General features: G+C 39.9%; 1 protein-coding gene across 13 annotated transcripts in view; it reads right to left on the bottom strand.

The window, feature by feature from the left end:
* Positions 1–25561, bottom strand: part of DLEC1 (DLEC1 cilia and flagella associated protein) — a 77305-nt gene that overhangs the window by 41218 nt on the left and 10526 nt on the right. For 12 of the 13 annotated variants that reach the window (XR_005984585.1, XR_005984586.1, XM_041734090.1 and 9 more), the window contains exons 3-6: positions 19887–19997; positions 18345–18535; positions 17915–18132; positions 17080–17158 (exon numbers count right to left, since the gene is read on the bottom strand). Coding sequence is in view for 10 of the 13 variants with exons in the window: in XM_041734090.1 (XP_041590024.1) it covers positions 17080–17158; positions 17915–18132; positions 18345–18535; positions 19887–19997 (599 nt within the window). In the remaining 3 variants the exon portion in view is untranslated. Of the gene's footprint in view, positions 1–17079; positions 17159–17914; positions 18133–18344; positions 18536–19886; positions 19998–25561 lie in introns of those variants that run through there. The other variant, XM_041734100.1, reaches the window with a different exon arrangement.

Raw genomic sequence — 25561 nt, 5'->3', positions numbered from 1 at the left:
CCTGGTGGCTCAGCGGTTTAGTGCCACCTTCAGCCCAGGGCGTGATCCTGGAGACCTGGGATCAAGTCCCACGTCGGGCTCCCTGCATTGGACCTGTTTCTCCCTCTGCCTGTGTCTCTGCCTCTCTCTCTCTCTCTCTCTCTCTCTTTCTTTGTGTGTGTCTCATGAATAAATAAATAAAATCTTTAAAAAAAAGAAAATAGTGGTGATAGCAGACATTCTTGTCGTGTTCCTGACCTTAGGGGAAAAGCTCTCAGTTTTTTTCCCATTGAGAATGATGTTTGCTGTGGGCTTTTCATAGATGGCTTTTATGATATTGAGGCATGCTCCCTTTATCTCTACACTGTGAAGAGTTTTTTTTTTAATTTTTTTTTTTATTTATGATAGTCACAGAGAGAGAGAGAGAGAGAGAGAGGCAGAGACACAGGCAGAGGGAGAAGCAGGCTCCATGCACCGGGAGCCCGATGTGGGATTCGATCCCGGGTCTCCAGGATCGCGCCCTGGGCCAAAGACAGGCACCAAACCGCTGCACCACCCAGGGATCCCTACACTGTGAAGAGTTTTAATCAAGAAAGGATGCTGTACTTTGTCAAATGCTTTTTCTGCATCTATTGAGAGGCTCATGTGGCTCTTGTCCTTATTTTATTAATGTAATGCATCATATTGATTGATTTGTAGATGTTGAACCACACTTGCAGCCCAGGAATAACTCCCACTTGGTCATGGTGAATAATCCTTTTAATGTGCTGTTGGATCCTATTGGCTAGTATTTTGGTGAGAATCTTTGCATCTATGTTAATCAGTGATATTGGTCTGTAATTCTCCTTTTTGGTGGAGTCTTTGGTTTTGAGATCAAGGGAATGAGTCTGGAAATTTTCCTTTCATTTCTATTTTTTATAACAGTTTCAGAAGAATAGGTATTAATTCTTAAATGTTTGGTAGAATCCACATTTGGCCCAGGACTCTTGTTGGGAGGTTTTTGATTACTGCTTCAATCTCCTTGCTGGTCATGGGTCTCTTCGGATTTTTTATTTCTTCCTGTTTCAGTTTTGGTAGTTTATAAGTCTCTAGGAATGCATCCATTTCTTCCAGATTGCCTAATTTGTTGGTACATAGTTGCTCATAATATGTTCTTATAAGTATTTGTATTTCTTCAGTGTTGGTTGTGATCTCTCCTCTCTAGTTCATGATTTTATTTATTTGGATTCTTTCTCTTTTCTTTTGATAAGTCTGGCCAGGTGTTTATCAATCTTATTAATTCTTTCAAAGAACCAGCTCTTAGTTTTGTTGACCTATTTTACTGTTCTTTTGGTTTCTATTTCATTATTTTTCTCTAATCTTTATTAATTGTCTTCTCCTGTGTGATTTAGGTGTTATTTGCTATTCTTTCTCCAGCTCCTTTAGGTGTAAGGTTAGCTTTTGTATTTGAGACCTTTCTTGTTTTTTGAGAAAGCAAAAAAATTCCCTCTTAGGACCACCTTTGCTGCATCCCAAAGGTTTTGGACAGTGTTGCTTTCATTTTCATCTGTTTCCATGGATTTTAAAAATTCTTCTTTATTTTCCTGGTTGGCTTTAGTAGGATTCATTCTTTAGTAGGATGCTCTTTAGCCTCTTTCCAAATTTCCTCTTGTGACTGAGTTCGTTTCAAAGCATTGTGATCTGAGAATATGCAGGGAATGACCCCAATCTTTTGGTACTGGTTGAGACCTGATTCGTGACCCAGTATGTGATCTATTCTGGAGAATGTTCCAAATGCACTCAAGAAGAATGTGTTGCTTTAGGATGGAATGTTCTGAATATATCTGTGAAGTCCATCTGGTCCAGTGTGTCATTCAAAGCCCTTGTTTCCTTGTTGATCTTCTGCTTAGATTATCTGTCCATTGCAGTGAGTGGGATGTTAAAGTCCCCCACAATTATTGTATTATTATCAATGTGTTTCTTTAATTTTGTTATCAATTAGCTTATATAACTGGCTGCTCCCACGTTATGGGCATAAATATTTATAATTGTTAGACCTTCTTATTGGATAGATCCTTTAATTATGATATAGTGTCCTTCCTCATCTCTTATTAGTCTTTGGAGTTTTTGTTTGTTTTTAAAGATTTTATTTATTTATTCATCAGAGACACAGAAAGAGAGATAGGCAGAGGGAGAAGCAGATTACCTGCAAGGAGCCCATGCGGAACTCGATCCTAGATCCTGGATCAGCACCTGAGCTAAAAGGCAGACGCTCAACTGAGCCATCCAGTTGTCCCCAGTCTTTGGTTTAACATATAATTTATCTGATGTAAGAATTGCTACCACAGCTTTCTTTTGATGTCCATTAGCATAATAAATGGGTTTCCAACCCCTCATTTTAAATATGGAGTTGTCTTTGGATCTTAAATGAGTCTCTTGCAGACAGCATATCAATGGGTCTTGCTTTTTTATCCAATCTGATACCCTGTGTCTTTTGACTGGGGAAGTTAGCTCATTTACATTCAAAGTAACTATTTAAAGATATGAATTTAGTGCCATTGTATTAACTATAAAGTCACTGTTTCTGTATATTGTCTCTGTTCCTTTCTGGTCTATGTTACTTTTGGGCTCTCTTCACTTAAAGAATCCCTTTTAATATTTCTTGTAGGGCTGGTTTGGCGATGATAAATTCTTTTAGCTTCTGTTTGTCCTAGAAGCTTTTTATCTATCCTTCTATTTTTAATGAGATCCTAGTTGGATAAAGTATTCTTGGCTGTGTATTTTTCTCATTTAGCATCCTGAACATATGCTCATCCTTTCTAGCCTACCAGGTCTCTGCGGATAGGTCTGCTGTCAGCCTAGTGTTTCTACTCTTGTAGGTTATAGGCCTCTTGTCCAGAGCTGCTTTCATGATTTTCTCTTTGTCTCTGAGATTTGTAAGTTTCATCTTATATTTAAGGGTGTTGACCTATTTTTATTGATTCTGAGGGCTGTTCTCTTCCTCCTGGGCTTGGATGCCTATTTCCTTCCTCAGATTAGGGAAGTTCTCTGCTATAATTTGCTCCAATATACCTTCTGCCACCCCCACTTCCTTTTCTTCTGGGATCCCAATTATTCTAATATTGCTTCACTTTATGGTATCACTTACCTCTCTAATTCTCCCCCTTCCCTCCAGTGACCCAGTAGTTGTTTATATTTTTTCTCAGTTTCTTTATTCTCCATTATTTATTTTCTAGATCACTAATTCTCTCTTCTGCCTCATTTATCTTAGCAGTTAGAGCCTTCATTTTTATTGCATCTTATTAGTAGCCTTTCAGATTTTGACTTGATTAGATTTTAGTCTTTTTGTTTCTCCGGAAAGGTATTCTCTAGCATCTTCTATGCTTTTTTCAAGTCCCATTATTATCTTTATGATCATTATTCTGAAGTCTGGTTCTGACATCTTTCTTATGCCCAAACTGACCAGGTCCCTGTCTCTTGTTTTTGTTTTTGAGATGAGTTTTTATCTTATCATTCTATCCAGAGAAGAATAGATGGAACCAGGGAACAAAAATCTAAAATAGCAACAATGACCCAAAATAGACACTAAACAAATCAGAAGAGACTCAAAACCAAAAAGAAAGAGAGAAAGAGAGAGAGAATATAATCAACTAGGTGAACAAAATAGAACAATACACTGGATTCTGCATGTTTTTGGTCCATTTGTCTGAAAACTAGATCCTAAAATTATAACAAAAGAAAAAGTTATATGTACAAAAACTACAATGGAAGAATAGAATGTAACTGTAAAAATGAAAATTAAAAGACAAAAAAAAGGAAAAAGGGCAGCCCGGGTGGCTCAGTGGTTTAGCGCCACCTTCAGCCCAGGGCATGATCCTGGAGACCCAGGATCGGGTCCCACGTCAGGCTCTCTGCATGGAGACTGCTTCTCCCTCTGCCTGTGTCTCTACCTCTCTTTCTCTGTGTCTCTCATGAATAAATAAATATTTTTTAAAAAGAAGGAATATAAACAGAAAAGTGAACAGAACAGAGCAATACACTATATTCTGAGTGTGTTTTGGTTGGTTTGTTAGAAGAAACTACATCTCAAAATTATAAGGAAAGAAAAACATATCTACAAAAGGAAAATTAAATACATTTAAAGGATAGAATTAACTGTAAAGATGAAAATTAATGAAGACTTTAACAAAAATGAAAACAAAAAAAGGAAGAAAAAACAAACAGGGATCCCTGGGTGGCGCAGCGGTTCGGTGCGTGCCTTTGGCCCAGGGTGCGATCCTGGAGACCCGGGATCGAATCCCACATCGGGCTCCCGGTGCATGGAGCCTGCTTCTCCCTCTGCCTGTGTCTCTGCCTCTCTCTCTCTCTCTCTCTCTCTCTCTCTCTCTCTATGACTATCATAAATAAATAATAAAAAAAGGGAAGAAAAAACAAACAAACAAACAAACAAAAGCAAATATGAACAGACTGGTGAAGAGAATAGAACCATACACTAGATTCTGGGCTGTTAGAAGAAACTGAATCCCAAGATTGCAAAGAAAGAAATATATATACAATATAAAAATGAAATACAATGAAAGGGTAGAATGCAACTGTAAAAATGAAAATTAAGAAAAAAACTTTAAAAATAATTGATAAAACAAGAAATTGGTTGAAAAGGAAAGAGAATATTAAAATTGAAAGACTACAGAATCGTGAGAAAAAGAAACAAAAAACAAGAAGTCATGAATTCTACATGCTATATTCCCCTAGTGCTGGAGTTTTGCACTTCTGTGTGATTGGTAGACTTGGTCTTGACTGGATGGTCTTGCGGATCTTCTGGGGGGAAGGGCCTATTGGGCTGATTCTCTAGTGCCTGAGTCCCCAAACCCTGTAGGCTCCTGCAGGGAGGCAAAGGGGGTCTCCCCAGTTCTACCACTTGCTGGGGCCCTGCTCCGGAAGTGGGAGCAGGGAACAGTCATGCAGACTGTGCCATGGTTCACAGTTTATGGCAACCCCAAGCTGAGAGCCCACTCTCTAGCTTGCTGACTGCAGCCAGCTTCCCCTGCTCCGATGATGCTGGGGAGCTCTGCTGACTCCAATGCCTGGGTCTTCCTGTGACCTTGAGGATCCTGAGACCATACTGTCCCACCTAGGATTCCATCCTTGCTTCCCTGCCTGAGCCCTTTCAGGCAGGGATGTCTCCAACAGGAGCAGACCTCTAAAAGTTTGGATTTGTGCTCTGTGGCTCTAGCATTTTCTGGTGAGGCTGATGGGGGCTCCCGACCCACCACCCCTACCTGCTACAGTTTATCTTCCCATATATCGCCTCAGATTCACTTCGCCGCATCTCCTACCCTGCAGAAAGTGGTAGCTTTTCTATTTGTAGAGTTGCAGCTATTCTTAGATCTCCAGTGGGATTTCAGGTGTTCAGAATGATTTAATAGCTATCTAGCTGAATTCCTGGGACCAGATAAAACTAAGGTCTCCTACTCCTCTGCCATCTTCAACTCCTCTCAAAAACTGATTTTAAATGAACTCATTTTAGGCTAGGCTAACTTAACTTCTATAGGCTTAATAAAGCTTTTTCCAACCTTTATCCTTATTTTTAAGGTAATGTCATACAAGCAATGTTTAGTTGGTGTTTGTTTTTCTAACCAGTCTGATAATCCTTCTCTTTTAATTGGAGTACCTGGTCCATTTACATGTCATGCAATTGTTGCTTTTCATTCCTTCTTGCATTACTCTCCTTCCATATGGGTATCATTTTCTTCTGACTGGAAATTCCTTTGGTGCAGATCTCCTGGTGATGAATGATTATCTGGTTGTGAATTATCAGCTTTTGTCTGCAAATGTCTTCATTTTATCTTCATTTTTGAAGAATATTTTCACTAGGTTTAGAATTCTATATTGAAAGTTACTTTCTTTCACCACTTTGAAGCTTCCATTCCAAGTATTTTTTAGCTTCAATCATTTTTCTGTTAGAAGGTAGTGGGTCTTTTTTCTCTAGATGCTTAAAGTTAGGGTTTCCCCCTCCTTCTTTGGTTTAGAACAGAATTTTAGTATAACATGCCTGGGTATGATTTTCTTTTATTTTACTCTGCTGAGGGTTGTTAGCGCTTCAATCTATGGCTTGATGTCTTTGTTACTTTTATTTAGTTATCTTTTAAAGATTTTATTTATTTATCCATGAGAGACACAAAGAGAGGGAGAGAGCCAGAGACATAGACAGAGGGAGAAGCAGGCTCCCTGTGGGAGCCTGATGCAGGACTCAAACCCAGAACCCCAGGATCACAACCTGAGTCAAAGGCAGATGCTCAACCACTGAGCCACCCAGATGCCCTATTTTTTTTTTTTTAAGATTTCTTTGTTACTTTTAGATCACTGTCATCCACTACATCTTCCAACTCTGCTGCTGCCCCATCCTCTCTCTCCTCTCTTTTGGGGACTTCCAATTATGTAACAGACCTTTTGGGACCCCTGGTCCCGTACCTACTAGGTCCCATATTTTAAAATGCTACTTTCTGTATTTTTCCTTCTTTTTTTCTCTTTGTGGTTTGGTCTGGATCTCTTCTACTGAACTCTCTGCAAGTATTCTCTTCATCTGTGTCTGAATTGCTGGTAAGCCCTATTACTACTGAGTAGTTTCAGTTCTATCTATAATTCTCATTTTTTTTAGATTCTTATTCTTCAGGTTATCTAGCTATAATATTGCCATAACCGGAGATCTTCCTAATATTCATATATATATTTTTTTATTTATTTATGATAGTCACAGAGAGATAGAGAGAGAGGCAGAGACACAGGCAGAGGGAGAAGCAGGCTCCATGCACCGGGAGCCCGACGTGGGATTCGATCCCGGGTCTCCAGGATCGCGCCCTGGGCCAAAGGCAGGCGCCAAAGCGCTGCGCCACCCAGGGATCCCCTAATATTCATATATTTTTTAATGCTTGATTTTGATATTGGATTTACAAGAGTTACAGGGATGCCTGGGTGGCTCAGTGGTTGAGCATCTGCCTTCAGCTCAGGGCATGGTCCTGGAATCCTGGGATCGAGTCCCACATTGGGTTCCCCTCAAAGAACCTGCTTCTACCTCTGCCTGTGTCTCTGCCTCTCTCTGTGTGTCTCTCATGAATAAATAAATAAAAGCTTAAGAAAAAGATTTACAAGAGTTACAAAAAATAATCCAGAGAGTTCCCATATGTTCTTTACTCAGCTTCCCCTTATATTGGCATCTTCAAAACAAGAGAACTATGATCAAACCTAAGAAATTAAGTTTGCTACACTATACTAACTAAACCACAGAATCCATGTAAACTTTTCCAATTTGTCTACTAACTTCCTTTTTCCATTGCTGGATCCAATCCAAAATCTGAAATTGCATTATGTTTCCATGTCTTTTTAGTCTCCTCTGATCTGTGACAGTTCCTTAGTCTTTCCTGTTGCCCATGACCTTGAGCCTTTAATTTTTTTTTTAAAGATTCTATTTATTTGGGGGGGGGCAGAGGGAGAGGAGAGAGAATCTGAAGCAGATTCTGTGCTGAGCATAAAGCCCCACATGGGCCTCGATCCCATGACCACGAGATTACCTGAGCAGAAACCAAGAGTCAGAGGCTTAACAAATTGAGCCAACGAGGCGCCCTGATCTTGAGCCTTCTGAAGAGCACTGGTCAGTTATTTTGTGCAATGTTCTTGTAGAATGGCCTTTCGTTGTGTTTGTCTGATGTCTACTCATGATTAGATTGAGGTTATCCATTATTTGCAAGAATACCACATAAGTGATGTGCCCTTCTCAGTACATCATATTGGGGGCCTATGATATCAAAATGTCTTATTATGGGGATGTTAAAATAAATCATTTGGCCAAAGTGGTGTCTGCTAGGATTCTCTATTGTAGTTATTATTTTTCCTTTGTAATTACAAGGTATTTGGGGAGAGACTTTTCTGTTTCTATTTAAACTTTTACTCACTAATTTTAGCATCTATTAGTGTATCTTGCCTGCAAATTTATCAGTGTGATATTTAATGGTAACTTTTTTCTTTCATTCTTTCTATATTAAAAATGAGAATTCTTCTGTAATAGAGGCAGCTGATGGCTCAGTAGAGCATGCAACTCTTGATCTCAGGGTTGTAAGTTTGAGCCCCATATTGAGTGTGATTACTTAAAAACTTAAAAATTAACTTAGAATTCTTCTGTAACAGAGAGTTATCCTTTTCTCCATTTATTTATTTATTCAGATATTTCCTTATATCAGTATGAATTCATAGACATTTATTTTATTCTTTGGGTTATAATCTAATACCATTATTATTTATTTTATTGTTTCAAATGTTTCAACTTTGGCTATTGTGAGCTCTGTGTCCTCTTGAAATGCCCCCTCTTCCATCCATCCATCTATATCTTTCTCTCTCTCTTTCTCAGCACTTCTTTACACTTTATGGTACCACAGATGCTCTAGGTTCACATATCTCCCCTGTTTCAGCCCTGGAATCAACTACTTTACCAAGCAGCCCTAGTGCCTTTTATTGGGACAGTACTTAGAAACCAAGATCTGGACACTAGGTGTGCTAATTGCTATTAGAGTGTCACTATTTCTGTTCCTCTGGGTAGATAGGAAATACATGCAATTGTACTAACTTATGCATTCATATACATCTACATTTATTCCTGTACCTATCCATCTGTGTGTAAGTGTAATGCACAGTTTGAAACCACAAATCCATACTTATGCCTCCAACTACAATCCAGCATCAGAGAGTTGATTCTAGCATCCCCATTTCTTATTTGTAACTTCTTTTTGCAACAGTAAAAAATCTAATTTTCATTCATATATTTTTAAAATTTAAGATGTTTCATCAGTATCAAGTTTATTAAAAAAAACTTATGACCATAAATTTTTCTCTGAAGTGTACTAATTATGTATGATTCTTTATGTACTATTGGTGGCTTCTAGCCACAGGTACTCATTTTATGTAATCATTATGTCATACTTTAATTTTTAACATTATTGTACATATACTTCCCCATATAAACACTTTTCCTGCTTAGTAACCTTCTTTTTTTTCTGCCTCTTTGAAAATCACATTCCTCTTCTTTTTTTTTTTTTTTTTAAGAGAGAGAGAGAACTCAAGTAGGGAGAGGGGCAGAGGGGGGAGAGGGAGGGAGAGAATGTTAAGCAGGCTCCATGCTCAGCACAAAGTCTGACACAGGGCTTGATCTCACGACCCTGAAATCATGAACTGAGCCAAAATCAAGTCAGATGCTTAGCCAACTGAGTCACCCAGGCATGCTGCTTAGTAACCTTCTAAAGGAATAAATACCTTAAGCCCATTTGTGGGCTGTCATTCACTAACTTATCAAAAACCCTTTGGAAGTCATTCTCTCCCTCTCTCTCTGACTCTATGTCTCTTGTTTCTCTCTCTCTCTCTCTCTCTCTCTCACACACACACACACACACACACACACACACACAGAGTTGGATGTTTTTTGTTGTTGTCGTTGTTGTTGTTATTGTTTTTTAGTAAAATATGGCACCTTCCATTTGCTCTTGATTTATCTTATCAGGGGTAAGCAAGGCTAACAGGTAGACCTGTCTTCAAGTATTTATGTAATTCAGTCCATACATATTAACTGAGGAACTACAGTATGCCAAGCACTAATAATAAAATGATAACACAAACCTAGAAATAATTCTGTTGGGCTTACAGTCTATTGGGAAGACAAATGTAACACTGTGTCACCAAAGAGCAAGTGGTAGGAAAAGAGCCTGCAATCAGGACATTTAATCCAGTTAAGAAAGGTCAGGGTGATCTTCCAAAGAAGTGACAATGCAGCAATAGGAAAACGATGAGCAGTAGAGCACTAGGCAGAGACAGGAGGGAAGACAAGAAGGCATTCTGTGTCTACCTTGTCTATAGGCTTCCACAGTTGACACCCTCCAGTCCTGCATATAAAGGGTCTATCATATGGCCCTGGGCGTCTCTCCTTTTGCCTCCTTCCACTCTCCAATGGAAATTATTTTTACTCTCTTTCTTGGAGTCTTTGCTAGTTTCTGCAACTGTCCTTGAAACATGGTGACTAGACACAGAAGTCCAAAAAAGAATCTATCACTGTTATATTAAAGAAATAAAAACAACAACAACAAAAACTGCTTTAGCAAACAGCACATAAGACTGACATATTTGTCTGCTTTTGCCACAGGTGGTTGAGAATTCATGAAGAATGATGGATTTGCAGGGCACCTGGGTAGTTCAGTTTGTTGAGTGTCTAACTCTTGATTTCAGCCTGGGTTGTGATCACAGGGTTCTGAGATGGAGCCCAGAGTCAGGCTCAGCAGGGAGTCTGCTTGAGGATTTCTCCCTCTGCCCCATCCCCCATGTGCACATACATGCTCTTGCTCTCTCTCTAAAATAAATGAATAAATTTTTTAAAAAAGATTATGGGTTTGCAAATGCTCTTTAAAGTGTAAATTACAATTCACATGTATATGAAGGATCTGTCATGAGATCTGTCATGATTAAGCCTGGCTGTCTTTAGACCTGGTGAGCAGAGTCAGTGACTACTATGCTTGGTCTTGGTCTGATTCCCTAGGATGGTGGAGGCTAGCATGAAAATGAAGGAGACTGGGAAAAAGAAATCAGGTCAGTCTCTATATCTACTCTCCGAGGAATCACTAGATATGCTGTTAAGTGAAACAAACAAGGTACCAAGGACAGTAAGAAGGAAAGGGAACTCAAATATATCCACATATTTGCTTATGACTCCAAAAAGAAACAATAGAAGAACTCAAACTAATAAAAAATCCCTATGGGGTAAGGAGAGAGTAGCATGATATATTTCAAGGTTATTATTTGGAATTGAAGGAAAAGATATAAGATTTCACAGAAAAATAAGCTAAAGGAATTCATCACCACCAAACAGGCCTTAGAAGAAATATTAAAGGGACTTAAGTGGAAAAGAAAAAGTCATAATTAGAAATACAATTATGAAAGGAAAAATTTTATAAATAAAAGGAAAGACACAGTAAAGGCAGTGGAGTCATCACTTAAAAAGCTAGAATGAAGTAGAAAAGACAAAAGAAGTAAATCAATTATATTTTAAAAATTAGCTGAGGGGACTTGCGGAATAAAAAGATGTAAAATACAATAACATATACATAACATGTGGAGGGAGAATTAAAATGAAATTCTTTAACAATGTGTTCAAATTTAAATGATCATCAACTTAATATAGACTGCTGTATACTTAGAATGTTACATATGCGCTTCCTGATAACCACAAACCAAAAGCCTATGGTACACAAAAAAATGAAGAGAAAGGAAACACAACTTAACATCAAGGTAATTAATCACAAGGAAAGAAAACATGAGAAGAAAGGAACAGAGAACTACAAAAATAATCAGAAGACTATGAACAAAATGGCAATTAATTCATACTTACAAATAATTACTTTAAATGTAAATGGTCTAAATGCTTCAATCAAAAGATACAGAGTGACACATGGATAAAAAACAAGACCCCTCTACATACTGCCCACAAAAGACTCACTTCAGGTCTGAAGGACATACACTGAAAGCTAAGGGATGGAAAAATACATTCCATGCAAGTGGGGAGAAAAAAAGGCAGGATAGTAATACTTATATCAGGGAAAAGAGACAAAACAGGCATTACATAATGATAAAGGGATCAATGTAATAAGAGGATATAACAATTGTAAATATCTATACATCTAATGTTGGAGCACCTAAATACACAGAGGAAATCTTAATAGACATAAAGGGAGAAATTGACCATCGTACGATGATAGTAGGGGACTTAAACACCCCATCAATGGGTATACCAATGGATAGACAATCCAGTCAGAAATCAAGAGGGAAACAATGTCTTTAAATAACATATTAAAACAGATGGGCTTAACAGATATATATGGAACATTTCATTCAAAAACAACATAATACATATTGTTTTCAAGTGCACATGGAACATTCTCCAGGAAAGACCCCATTTAAGCCACAAAACAAGTCTCAATAAATTTGAGAAGATCAAAATCATATTTTTAAAAAAATTTTTTTTTATTTATTTGTGATAGTCACAGAGAGAGAGAGAGAGAGGCACAGACATAGGCAGAGGGAGAAGCAGGCTCCATGCACCGGGAGCCCGATGTGGGATTCGATCCCGGGTCTCCAGGATCGCGCCCTGGGACAAAGGCAGGCGCTAAACCGCTGCGCCACCCAGGGATCCCCAGATCAAAATCATATTAACCATCTTTTCCAACCACAACAGTGTGAAACTAGAAATCAATTACAAGAAAAAAGCTGGAAAAATCATAAACACATGGAGACTAAACAACATACTACTAAATAACCAATGGGCCAATGAAGAAATCAAAGAAGAAATTACAATGAAATTTTAATGACAAATGAAAATGAAAACACAATGGTCCAAAATCTCTGGGATGCAATGAAAGTGGTTCTAAGAGGGAAATATATAGCAATACAGGCCTACCTCAAGAAACAGGAAAAAGCTCAAATAAACCATCTACCCTTAGATATAAATGAACCAGAAAAAGAAGAACAAACAAAGCCCTAAGTTAGTATAAGGAAGAAAATAATAAAAAGCTCAAATAAACCATCTACCCTTAGATATAAATGAACTAGAAAAAGAAGAACAAACAAAGCCCTAAGTTAGTATAAGGAAGAAAATAATAAAGAAAATAATAAATAATAAAGAAAATAATAGTTCACAGTGGAACTAAATGAAATACAGACCAAAAAACAATAGACAAAATCAATGAAACCAAGATCTGGTTCTTTGAAAAAATAAAATTGATAAACCTTTCATCAGAGTCATCAGGAAAAAAAGTAAGAGAACTGAAATAAATAAAATAAAAAATTAAAGAGAAGGAACAAATGACATCCACAGAAATCCAAAAGATTATAAGAGATTATTATGAGAAATTATATGCCAACAAATTGGACAACCCAGAAGAAATGGATAAATTCCTAGAAACACATGATCTTTCAAAACTAATCAAGAAGAAATAGAAAATTTGAAAAGACTCATAACTAGTAATGAAATGGAATTGGCAATAAAAAAAACTCGAAGAAACAAAGGTCTAGGACCCAGTGGATTCATAAGTAAATTCTACTAAACATTAAAAAAAGAGTTAATACCAATCCTCAAACTATTCCAAAAATGGAAGAGGAAAGGAAATATTCCAAATACATCCTATGAGGCCAGCATTATTCTGAACCAAAACCAGACCAAGATGCTACAAAAAAAAAAAAAAAAGAAAACCACAGGCCAATATCCTTAAAATACATGGATACAAAAATCCTCAACAAAATATGAGTGAACCAAATCCAAAAGTACATTAAAAGTATCATTCACACAATCAAGTGGGACTTATTCTGGGAATACAAGGATGTATTAGAATCAAAAACTATTAGAATAAATGAATTCTGTAAAGTTGCAGGACACAAAAATAATATACAAAAATATGTTGGATTTCTATAATTAATAATGAAGTTTCAGAAAATGAAATTAACAATTTCACTTAAAATTGTACCAAAAAGAATAAAATAACTAGGAATAAACTTAACCTAGGAGATGAAAGACCTGTACTCTGAAAACTATAAGACACTGATGAAAGAAAATGAAGATGACACAAATAAATGGAAAGATATTCAATGCTCATGAGTTAGAAGAACAGTAAAACATCCATACTACCCAAAGCAATCTACAAATTCAATGCAATCCCTATCAAAATACCAACAGCATTTTTCACAGAACTAGAATAAATAATCCTAAAATTTGTATAGAACCACAAAAGACCCTGAATAATCAAAGCACTCTTGCAAAAGAAGAATAAAGCTGGCGGTATTACAATCCCAGATCTCAAGATACACTACAAAACAATAATAACGAAAACAGTATGGTGCTGGCACAAAAACAGACACATAGATCAAGAGAACAGACTAGAGAACCCAAAAATCCACCAACACTTATATGATCAATGAATCTGTGACAAAGGAGGCAAGAATATGCAATGAGGAAAAGACAATCTCTTCAATAAATGGTATTTGGAAAACTGGACAGCTACATGCAAAAGATTAAACTGGACCCTAACACTATACACAAAAATAAACTCAAAATGTGAGACCTGAAATCATAAAACACCTAAAGAAAAATAGGCAGAAAAAAAAAAAAGAAAAGAAAAATAGGCAGTAATCTCTGCCGTTAGCCTTAACAACGTTTTTCTAGATAGGTCTCCTCAGAAAAGGGAAGTAAAAGCAAAAATAAATGATAGGGATTGTATCAAAATAAAAAGCTTTTGCACAGTGAAGGAAACCATCAACAAATGAAAAGGCAACACTAAATAAGAGTACATATTTGCCAATGATGTATCTGACAAGAGGTTAGTATCCAAAGTATATAAAGAACTTATATAAGTCAACAGCAAAAATACCCTAAATAGTTCAATTAAAAAATGAGCAGAGGACCTGATCATTTTTCCACAAAAGACATCCAGATGGCTAACAGACACATGAAAGGTGCTCAACATCACTCAAAACCACAATGAGGTATTATCTCACACCTGTCAGAATGGCTAAAATCAACAACACAAGAAATAACAAGTGTTGGTGAGGATGTGGAGAAAAAGAGGAACCCTCACACACTTTTGATGGGAATGTAAATGGGTGCAGCCACTGTGAAAACCAGAATAGAAGTTCCTCAAAAAATTAAAAATAGAGCTGCCCTATGATTCAGTAATTCTACTGCTGGGTATTTATCCAGGGAAAGTGAAAACATTAATTTGAAAAGATGTATGCACCTCTAGGTTTATTACAGCATTATTTACAATGACCAAGACATGGAAGTAACCTAAATGTCTTTTGGTAGATTAATAAAGAAAATTTGGTACATATATACAACGGAATATTAGTAAGTCATAAAAAGAACAAAATCTTGCCATTTGTGATAACACAGATGGATTCAGAGGGTAGTACACTAAGTGAAATAAGTCAGGCAGAGAAAGACAAATACTATATGATTTCATTAAATGTAGAACCTAAAAAAACAATGAACAAACAAAAAAGTAGAATCAGACCTATAAATGCAGAGAATGAACTGATTGATGGTTGCTAGAGGGGAGACGGGTGGGAGAGGGGCAAAATGAGTGAAGGGGAGTGGGAGATACAGGCTTCCAGTTTGGAATGTGGGGATCCCTGGGTGGCGCAGCGGTTTAGCGCCTGTCTTTGGCCCGGGGCGCGATCCTGGAGACCCGGGATCGAATCCCACGTCGGGCTCCTGGTGCGTGGAGCCTGCCCCCCCCTCCTCTCTCTCTGTAAATGTGTTAGTTATGGAGATGAAAGGCACAGCAAGCGGAATGGAGTTAATGGTATTATAATTGTGTTGTACAGTGACAGATGGGAGCTACACTTGTGGTAAGCAGAGCATAAGGCACAGAATCATTGAATTACTGTCATTCATAGTAATGAAACTAATGTAATGGTGTGTATCAGCTCTACGTCCATAAAAGAAAAAAATGGAAAGGTAAACTCTGAGAATAGATATTGTTCAAAAAAGAACTCAAATCTATTATAGGACTAAAAAGTCTATCCATAAGCAAGGAAAAGACAGACAACCCAAGAGAAAAAATGGGTATTAATCAACAGTTCACAAAAGAGGTTATCCAAATGGCCAATAGACACATGAAAATGTGCACAATGATACCTTTCAGAATGGTTAAAGTTAAAAAGACTGAGTCCTGGTGAAGATATGGGACAACCACAAGTCTCAACCACTGTGTACAGCAACAGAAATAGTCACTTTAGGGGAAAAAAATCTAGCAGGGGGTAGAGGAGGGATCACTACCAATTAAGGAGGAATAAGAGATAATTAACCAAATGCAATGTTTGTTTTTTTTTAAATTTTTTTTTTTTATTTATGATAGTCACAGAGAGAGAGAGAGAGGCAGAGACACAGGCAGAGGGAGAAGCAGGCTCCATGCACCGGGAGCCCGATGTGGGATTCGATCCCAGGTCTCCAGGATCGCGCCCTGGGCCAAAGGCAGGCGCCAAACCGCTGCGCCACCCAGGGATCCCCAAATGCAATGTTTGAATTCTGATTCAAATACACCAAATGTAAACTGACTTTTTTTTTTTAAAGATTTTATTCATTTATTCACGAGAGACACACAGAGAGAGAGGCACAGACACAGGCAGAGGGAGAAGCAGACTCAATGCAGGGAGCCTGACATGGGATTTGATACCATGTCTCCAGGATCACAACCTGGGCTGAAGGTGGCGCTAAACCACTGAGCCACCCAGGCTGCCCCTGATTTTTTTTAAAAACAAATCCATCAGACATGGATCAATATTAGTTTTTTTTAAGCATTTCTTTATTTTTAAGATTTTTAAAAAATTTATTTATTCGTAAGAGACACAGAGAGACACAGAAACATAGACAGACGGAGAAGCAGGTTCCCTGTGGGGAGCCCGATGCAGGACTCATCCCAGGACCCCAGGATCACGCCCTGAGCTGAAGGCAGATGATCAATCACTGAGCCACTCAGGCATCCCGATATTAGTTAGTATTCATTAATGTTAATGTTAATACTCCTGGGTATGATAACTTTTATCTTGTAAAAGTCCTTGCCTGTAGACATACATACTGAATTTTTAATTAAAGAATGGTCTGATGTCTAGGCTTTTTTTAAAAAATATTTTTATTTATTTATTCATTCATGAGAGATACAGAGAGGCAGAGACACAGGCAGAGGGAGAAGCAGGCTCCCTGTGGGAACCCCATGTGGGACTTGATCCCAGACCCTGGGATGACACCCTGAGCCAAAGGCAGATGCTCAACCACTGAGCCACCCAGGCATCCCTAGGCTTTTCCTTAAAACACTCCAGTGTATGCACGTGTACATAGACACACACACAAAGAAGCAGTGGGAGTAATACGTGAAACCAGATTTGCAGAAAAAAGATAATTATTGAAGGTGGGTGATGGGCATACAAGGATTTACTGTAGTCTCTTACTCTAATTTTGTATATGGTTTTAAAATTCCATGCATGACTTAAAACATAAGGAAGCTGATGAAGGGGGTGGTGTTAGAGAGAAATAAGATTTTTTACCTCATAAACTGGCCCAATTTCATAATCCGTGAAAAATCCAATTGATGGTTTAGCCAGAAACACAGGAGTATCCACACAACTGTGGAAGGGCAAATGAGGGGAGAAAGGCTGTCAGTTTCATTTGCATGATTTGTGCAAAACAAAGACACCCAAACTGTCAAAGCTGTTCACAATATGTCATGTATTGGGTTTTGTTCCTGTTGTTAAAGCAGGTTACAAAATAATTTTCCTGTAGGACAGAATCTTTGTGAAGATATGTGCAGCTGTGTGTTTCATTTTCAATATGCACACAGGAAGCTTCCACTCTGGAAGCTTCCACACAAATATCCTAACTGGGTTTTCAATATAGGTGCTGTGTTTCTTTGCAAATATCTGTCTAATTTTTCTTGATAAAAAGACATTCTTTAATACGTGTGAATAGTTTTAAGTCCCCTGAAACCATGAACCCATGAAGCCATTCATTCTCTTCACAAGGACAGTTAATGAAATAAGCCAAAGGGGTGCTCTGAGAGAAAAATCACAATTTTAACTTATTATTTGTAATTAATCAAATTTTAAGTATTTTTATTTTTAGGTTCGTATTCCAAGACGTATGAGGGCAATGGAAAAGCACATGGTTACAGACCAAGACCAGTCAGATGTAAGCAGAGGGGCTCTGGCAGGTCAGAGGAACACAAACCCAGGCCTCTTGGGAGCCCTGAAGCCCTGCTCTGTTCTGATACTGATATCCTGCCCCCCACCCTCCCCCAAAAGTCTAGGATCCTCTATAACCCAGAGCAGACCTAGGACCTTTTGGGTTTACTTCCACAGGTCTGACTTTCTGGAAAAGACCCACCTCTCCTCCAGATCTCCACTCGGGAAGTCTCCTGTCAGCACTGGCTTCTTTGGGGGAAAGAGAAGAGACTTGCCTCCATGGGGAGTATTAGGAGGGAAAAACCGAGGGTTTTTTAGGAAGCGGTTCCGACTCTCCATCCTGACAAGCAGAAGTCGCTCCAGTTCTCTTTGGGGCACGTGTAAGTGGCTCATCCACTTTGCATTCTTGGATGGACCTGCCTTTTTTTTTAAATACACAAGAAACTGAGTCCATGAACAGGCTGGGGGACCACGTGTGCCGACCGCATGACCCACCCATCATCAATGCAAACTCTCCTCCCTATTCGCCTGTGGATCCAGGACATCCTGTGTCACACTGGCTTGCCTTCCCCTCATCATGTCCCTGTGCCCTCTGGCCACACACACCCCTGCACACAGGTCATCGCACCAACCTTGACAGTCTTGCGTTTGCCCTTTAGGGACAAGTCCCCTGTCCGGCTGTCCACGGTGTAGTTTAACTCATCTTTAACCTTAGTGAGCATCTCCTCACTGGAAGCCTTGAGCTTCTTGGTCAGGTGCTTCTTCGGGACGGAATGCTTCTCACAACTGAATGTGAGTTTGGAATATCCAGGGATGGAGACACCTGTGGCACCAAGGAATCAAACTGTGCTCCCACTGACGATGGGGACGTTTCTAAGGTGACTACATAAACCCACCAAAGCCACAGTTAGCTAGATACTTTTTCCTCAACTTTCCCATTTACTATACTAGATACAATTGCCTGTTGAGTATATAAATTACTCCTGGAACGTATTCTGTGTACTCGAAACTTAGGACTAGAATGCAGAAGTGTTTGATTGATTGTCAAGCATGGTCAAAGAACGTGAGGAGTCTTTCAATCTCTCTTTCTCTCTTGTATATACATATAGCCCATACGTGAACTTGCTGTTCAAAAAGCTCACCTGAGGAATCAAAGTTTGTACCAGCTTTTTACCCCTGTAAGATCATCCCCAAAAGGTTAAAGAACACTTGTTAGCAAGAGCACAATAAAACTGGTACCAGTATAATACCTGGTAAACCTTTGATACATGTTAACTCTATCCTTACTTATCTGCGTAAGACAGTGAATTTCCGACTCACTTAACATTAAGTGGTTTAGTTCACATGACACTTACTTCTGCTCCCTCTCTCTGGCCTGCCTTCTCTACAAGGCTCAGGCTGTCAATGGAACTCTGTTCTCATTAGCATCCTCAATTCTCTGGATCTCAGTCTTCCCACCCCAAAGCTCAGCTCCAAAGCCTCAGAGATCACCAGAGTCCCACTGACTAGGGTGGCCGGAGAGCTCATCTTTGAAATCTAGTATCACTGGGCCATCCTGATATGTGGCCATCAGGACCCACGGAGCAACTTCTTTCTATCTGTACACTGACTCTCCCAAAAGTCCATGTCCTTGTTTAAACCCACAACCCAGCTCCCACCCTACTCACTCTCAGAAGATCTTGCCTCCCACATCACAGGAAATTGGCCCGACATCACACACACATACACATCCTTCTCTGCCTCCCTACCAAGTCTGTACACCATATTCAAAGAATATAAAGGTGCTCTTTTCCTACATGGGGTATAGAAAAATCACATGGTCCATGGTCTCACTCCAGCAGGAAATTCTAATCACTTATCTGTCTTCTGTCCCTCCCTCTCTTGGTTCATTCAACTACTTTTCTAAACATTTTCGTATCTCTTGGTGTTGAGCAGCTGACAAGGGCGCAAATTCCACATTGAGGAGTTGAGAATTTTGTCTTGCAGGTGTTAGGGAGCCAGAGAGGAAGTGGCATGCTTAGAGCTGACCCTCCCAATAGTCACTATCGAAATTAAACAAAAGGCAGGAAAAGAATCAATGAAGAAATGGCAGGAAAGGTGGCCAGTGCGGTTGTGCTACTAAAGAACTTCCCTCGAATGAGAGCAGAGCCCCTAGCAGAGCAAAGAAGCCTTACCTTTAGGTGCAGAGCAAAATGGCACCGTGTCACTGTAGTAATCGTCTGGAGAGATCAAATGATGTTTCTGTAGCAACTCACTGTCCACACACCATCTGAAGATAGACTTCACTACATAGAAGGGAAAAAGGACAAAGGTGTTTTGGAGTACCTGGCTGGCTCAGTGGTTGAGCATCTGCCTTTGGCTCAGGTCATGATCCCAGAGTCCTGGGATCAAGTCCCACATTGGGCTCCCTGTGGGGAGCCTGCTTCTCCCTCTGCCTATGTCTCTGCCTCTTTCTCTGTGTCTCTCATTAATAAATACATAAAATCTTAAAAAAAAACCCACAAAAACAAAAGCAAAGGTGTTTTAAGCCAGACTAATGTTACAGGACCTGCACCCCAAACTTTTTCATTCTCCAAATCTAAATCATCTCACAGAATTCTTTCTGAGAACCGTGTGGTAATTTTGAGATTTCAGAAATTAATCAGCAAATGTTTACCAGGCACTTAAGAGAGGCCAACCATTATGTGAGGCTGTGCTGTGGTATTGTTTGAGCTAAAATATTGTGTGATTCAAGGAGAGGTCTATTGATAAAATATAATTAAGGAAAGTATGGTAGATTAAATAAATCCTTCACCCTTCTCCGTATCCATACCCTTTGCCATATGACTTTGCAGTTCCTACTATTAGAGACAGAGTGCACTTCTTCACCTTTGACTTTGGCCATGTGATGTGCTTTGACCAATGAGATGTTGGCAGGGATTTGCACAGCTGAGCCTGTCTCTTGTGCCTTTGCCATTATCACGAGAGAAGAGCTCCCTTGTCCCTGAGAAGAGCTCCTGCCTCTTCAGCCTGGACTCCAGTAAGAATCCATGTGAAGCAGACTTGAGCCCAACTTGTACCAAGGAGCCAAGTTCAGCTTAAAGCTGGCTTAGCGAGCCAAGCCCAGCTAGATCAGCCAACCCGCAGCAGACCCACTGATGCATGAGAGTGAAAATCTCACTGAATAGAGGGAGAAGTCAGTCATTAATATCCACAGCTGATGAGCCAATAAAAAGTAGCAGAAACATATTATTCAGGGTATCCAGAAGAATCAAAGAGATAAAAATGGCCACCTCTGGCAGGTGGACTAAGCTTGGAAGAGGTGACATGGAACATTTTTTTTTCCCAATAGACTTCATTTTTTTAGAGTAGTTTCAGGTTCATAGCAAAATTGAGTGGAACAGAGACGTCCCACATACCTCCTGCCCTCACACATGTATGGCCTCCCCCACCATCCACATGCCCAACCAGAGTGGAACAGATGGAGCCCACACTGACACATCATTATCATACAAAGTCTGTAATTTACATTACAGTTCACTCTTGATGTTGTTTGGACAAATTCATAGTGATATGCATGGGTGGAGGCTTTTTATATTTCATTAGAAGCTTTTCAAACTATTTGATTTTCTAAAAAACATATATATTAATACATTGATAAACATTAAAGAATAAATAAGATGAATGGAAAGCGCTGAAGTTTTCAAACTTTGCTGTTTGTCCTCTTAACCAAAATGGTGCCGGTAAGTGGCCTTGCCCTTTGGAGGTTGCCTATAACCAAGAGTGTAGATGAGGAAGGTGAAGAATATATGTTTCTCCCATAATATATATTAATTTAGGAATTTCAGGGTTTGGCTTAGTTACTGTTATAGTCAGGGTTCAGTGAAGAAAACAAATCACTCTCTCTGTATCATATATAAAGGGGTTGAATGCAGAGGATTATGGAATGAGAGACTGAAGGTCAGGGAAACTTGGTACCAACTTCAGCCAGCAGCACTGAGGCAGGGGCTTTTCAAGAAGTTATCTGGAGGGGAGCCTGGGTGGCTCGGTTGGCTAAGTGTCTGCCTTCGGCTCAGGTCATGATCCCAGAGTCCCAAGATTGAGTCCCACACTGGGCTCCCTGCTCAGCAAGGAGTCTTCTCCCTCTGCCCCTCACCCCACTCATGCTCTCTCACTGTCTCTCAAATAAATTAATAAAATCTTAAACACACACACACACACAAAGTGTTAAAAAAAAAGAAAAAGTTATCTGGAAGCTGCTTTGAAACTCAAAGCTGCTTAGTCATCTGCCCACTAATGCTTCTGAATAGTGACTTTCCCTTCCAAAGCTCACCAAGAGCTTTTCATGAGTGACCTAACATGGACCTATTGGGAAAAGTTGCATTCTGGGAAATGCCTGGCTTCTCCTTTGCAATACAGAGACCTTAACAGGGGGTGGCAAGAATACCAAGTTCTGTTCCAGCCCAGTTCCCAAGGACTTTGGTGATGTCCTATTTGAAATATTAAAAGATAAAACTTCCACACAAAGGGCAGGGGCCATGTAGGAAGATGTATCCTCTCTCTTCTGATACCATTTTCTCCACTATCCTCCCCCAGGCTCTGGGGAGTTAGGTGTCATGGCTGCAGAAGCAGGGGAAGTTTGTGTATCAGCTCTTTGGAAAGTCTCTCTCCATGTCTGGTCTGGACTATGTACCAGGTGAGCCTTGGAACACCTTGCATGGGCCTGTGACCATCCTTCTCCACCCAGGAAGAGTAGGTTTCCTGCACTGACCCTATGTTCCTGTGCGTGGCTTTGTTCCATTCCCCAAGAGATAATGTGGACAATTTATCAGCAACAGAAGGGAATTAAAGCACAAGATGTTCTCATCTTTCCCCCTCTGTCTGGAGAATTTACATGTTTTCCACCTTGTGACATTTGTCACAAATAAGAAAAGTTTCAGAGAAATATAATCACCATCAATCATCTAAGGTAAAAAAACTTTCTTGGGGGATCCCTGGGTGGCGCAGCGGTTTGGCTCCTGCCTTTGGCCCAGGGCGCGATCCTGGAGACCAGGGATCGAATCCCACGTCGGGCTCCCAGTGCATGGAGCCTGCTTCTCCCTCTGCCTGTGTCTCTGCCTCTCTCTCTCTCTCTCTGTGTGTGACTATCATAAATAAAAAAAAAAAAACAATTAAAAAAAAAAAACAACTTTCTTGGGTCACTTTGCCCCCTCCCCCCCACCCCAACCAGAAGCAGGAACCAGAGGGATATCCGTGGAACTGGATCAAGATCTCTACTTCTGCTACTTTTGAAATAAAAGAGAAAAACATCACCAGCAGAAGACTGATAAACCAGGACAGATAATGTCTGGTTGTAACAATATTATCTTGGGTAAAAAAATATAATGAAGGTCATTGAAAAAACTCTCCTGACTGAGGTCTGATTCTCAGTTCTCAGTCTTTTGCTTTACTTTCATTTAAAAACAACCAAACAATGATTTCATCCCCCTTGATCTCTGGCCGAAAGAATCCCACCCACAACAAGAACAGTATTGGACTCCCGGGACTGAGGGGATAGCAGGCAACCTCCTGGGAATCTGTTTCAACAATCTCTGCCAAATCCACAATGGAGGGAGGAGTCCTGGCAGTTACAGGACTCTGCTGTGGAGGCTGGGGAAGAGAAGATATGGAATACACACGGAATGTTCACTATCTGCCGGGCTGAGCCTCAGAGGTGACAAGCCTGACCAAGTTTTGGTCCTCACACCCAGGGCCACACCCAGAGCCACATCGTTGACACCTGCATGACACTGTGCCTATTCTGGTCAACAATCCTTCTTCCTGCTCCTGATAGAGGAAAGACAGGCTCTGACAGCAGACTCACTCAAGTTCAAATCTGGAGTCCTTCTGAGTTGTGTGAATTTAGGGAAGTTATTTGATCCTTTCTCTCAGTTTAGTCCCCACAGGTATAAAATGGAGAGAAAACCTACCTCCCAGGGTCATTGGAAGGGCTCAATGGGATAGCCTATACAAATCATCTTATACAACACCTGGTCCCTAGTAGGACCTCATTAGTGTAACGCCTTCCTAAGCCACTAATACTTCCACTTCTCCCTTCCTCAGGGCCATAGATATGCTGGGTCTCTCAACCCTAAAAGCACAGTCCCTTCTGCCTTTTGTACTGGAAAATGATGACTTTCAGGGATGCAAGAGGTTAGACCAAAGTCTCTGGGGACAAATAAAAGGAACCAGGCCTTCTTGGAGAAATGGCTGATTCCAGGTCTGGGGCAATAAGAAAAACATGGAATATTGGACCATTCCAGAAAATAAGGAAGTTATCAAAGACAATTGCTATTGTTTCAAAAGAGTTAGGAGGGAACTTGAAAAGGCTCCAACTGGCCAAAGATGGGAAAATTTGAGCATTAAAAAGATAATAAATATAACTGTAGTTATGAAATCCATGAGTTCATAATGATACTAAAAATCAACCAACAGGGTACCTGAGTGGCTCAGTCAGTTAAGCATCTGCCTTCAGCTCAGGTCATGATCCCAGGGTCCTGGGATTGAGCCCCATATCGGGCTCCATGCTCAGCAGGGAACCTGCCTCTCCCTCTCCCTCTGCTGCTCCTCCTGCCTGTGCTCTCTCTCTCTGACACAATAAATAAATAAAATCTAAAAATAAAAATAAAAAAATCAACCAACAAATCTCTTTAGTCACAACTGGAAGATCCTAGGGGAACCAACTTGTTATTTTAAAAACTGGCAAATAAGGGGAAAGAATTAATCTAGCCCATTCATACCTTGGAATAATCATAGTAGTCGCTGAAAAGTTTCTCTTTATAGAAGTATCCCAGTACCATTAACATTTTGTTGTAATTAACAACCCCTAATTAAATAATAGATCTGGGCAAAGGGAGAACATCACAGAGGGAGAGACATCAGACATCATGTACCTCCTGAAGACAGCACTCAGCACAACCTATGAAATAATCTTACCCCTTTCCCCACCAAAGAACAACCTGAACCTCATGAAGTCTCTAGAACTAATTACTGAATTGCAGGAAATGCAGGAACCAGGAGAACAGGTTAAATGACATCACAATGCTGAAATCAGCAAAATCCAGACTACAGATAACTCTACTGGAAAAACAACCCAATTTCTTTAACAAATAAATTGATCAAAGAAAGTGTTGCCATGGAAGTGGCTGACTGAGAAAAGGCTTTCCAGTGAATGCTGGTGGTGATAGAACTTGAGGAGGAAGGAGAATCGGTGAAATCTGAGGACATTTCTCCATGAATACTAATCAGTTGTAACTTAATTTGGAGAATTTAATGTAGAAAAACCCCAGCAGATGCCAACTTGACCAGGTGATCCAGGTTAATATCACCTGTGACTGCGGCAGTGAGAAGAGGGCCCCTCAACTTCTGTGGTATTGCTGCCCAGAATGAGTCTGAGTCCTGTCACAAGGAAACACAAGAGCCATCCTATGGAATGAAAGGCCATCCAGAAACCATCAAGGGAGGATTCTGTGATGACATGGAGTAAGAAGCACCAGAAATCCTCTCCCCACAACTGCACTGGCAGAAGCACTCTAAGTAACTATTTTGGAACCCTAGAGCCTAGGGAAGGCTGGTAACTTCTGGGGAAGACTTAGAGGTAAACTGCAATTAACTTCAACTCTTAGCAGAGTAGCAGCTACCCAGCCACCATGCCACTCCTATGGCAAGCATCTATGTATACGTTCCTAGTGCAACCTGCATCCAGTTTGTGGAAGCCTGGGTGAGCAAAAAGGACTCCATTGTCCAAATGCTGGGGATCCACACTCTGATTACATATTACTTCTTCTGATCACAGAGGTGTAGACAAAGAAGCCAGAAGCCATTACTGTGG

Source organism: Vulpes lagopus, chromosome 19 (genome assembly GCF_018345385.1).
Source record: "Vulpes lagopus strain Blue_001 chromosome 19, ASM1834538v1, whole genome shotgun sequence".
In the NCBI taxonomy this organism is placed as follows: Eukaryota; Metazoa; Chordata; class Mammalia; order Carnivora; family Canidae; genus Vulpes; species Vulpes lagopus.
The sequence above is the reverse complement of the archived record's forward strand: the minus strand, read 5'-3'. Positions and strand labels throughout refer to the sequence as shown.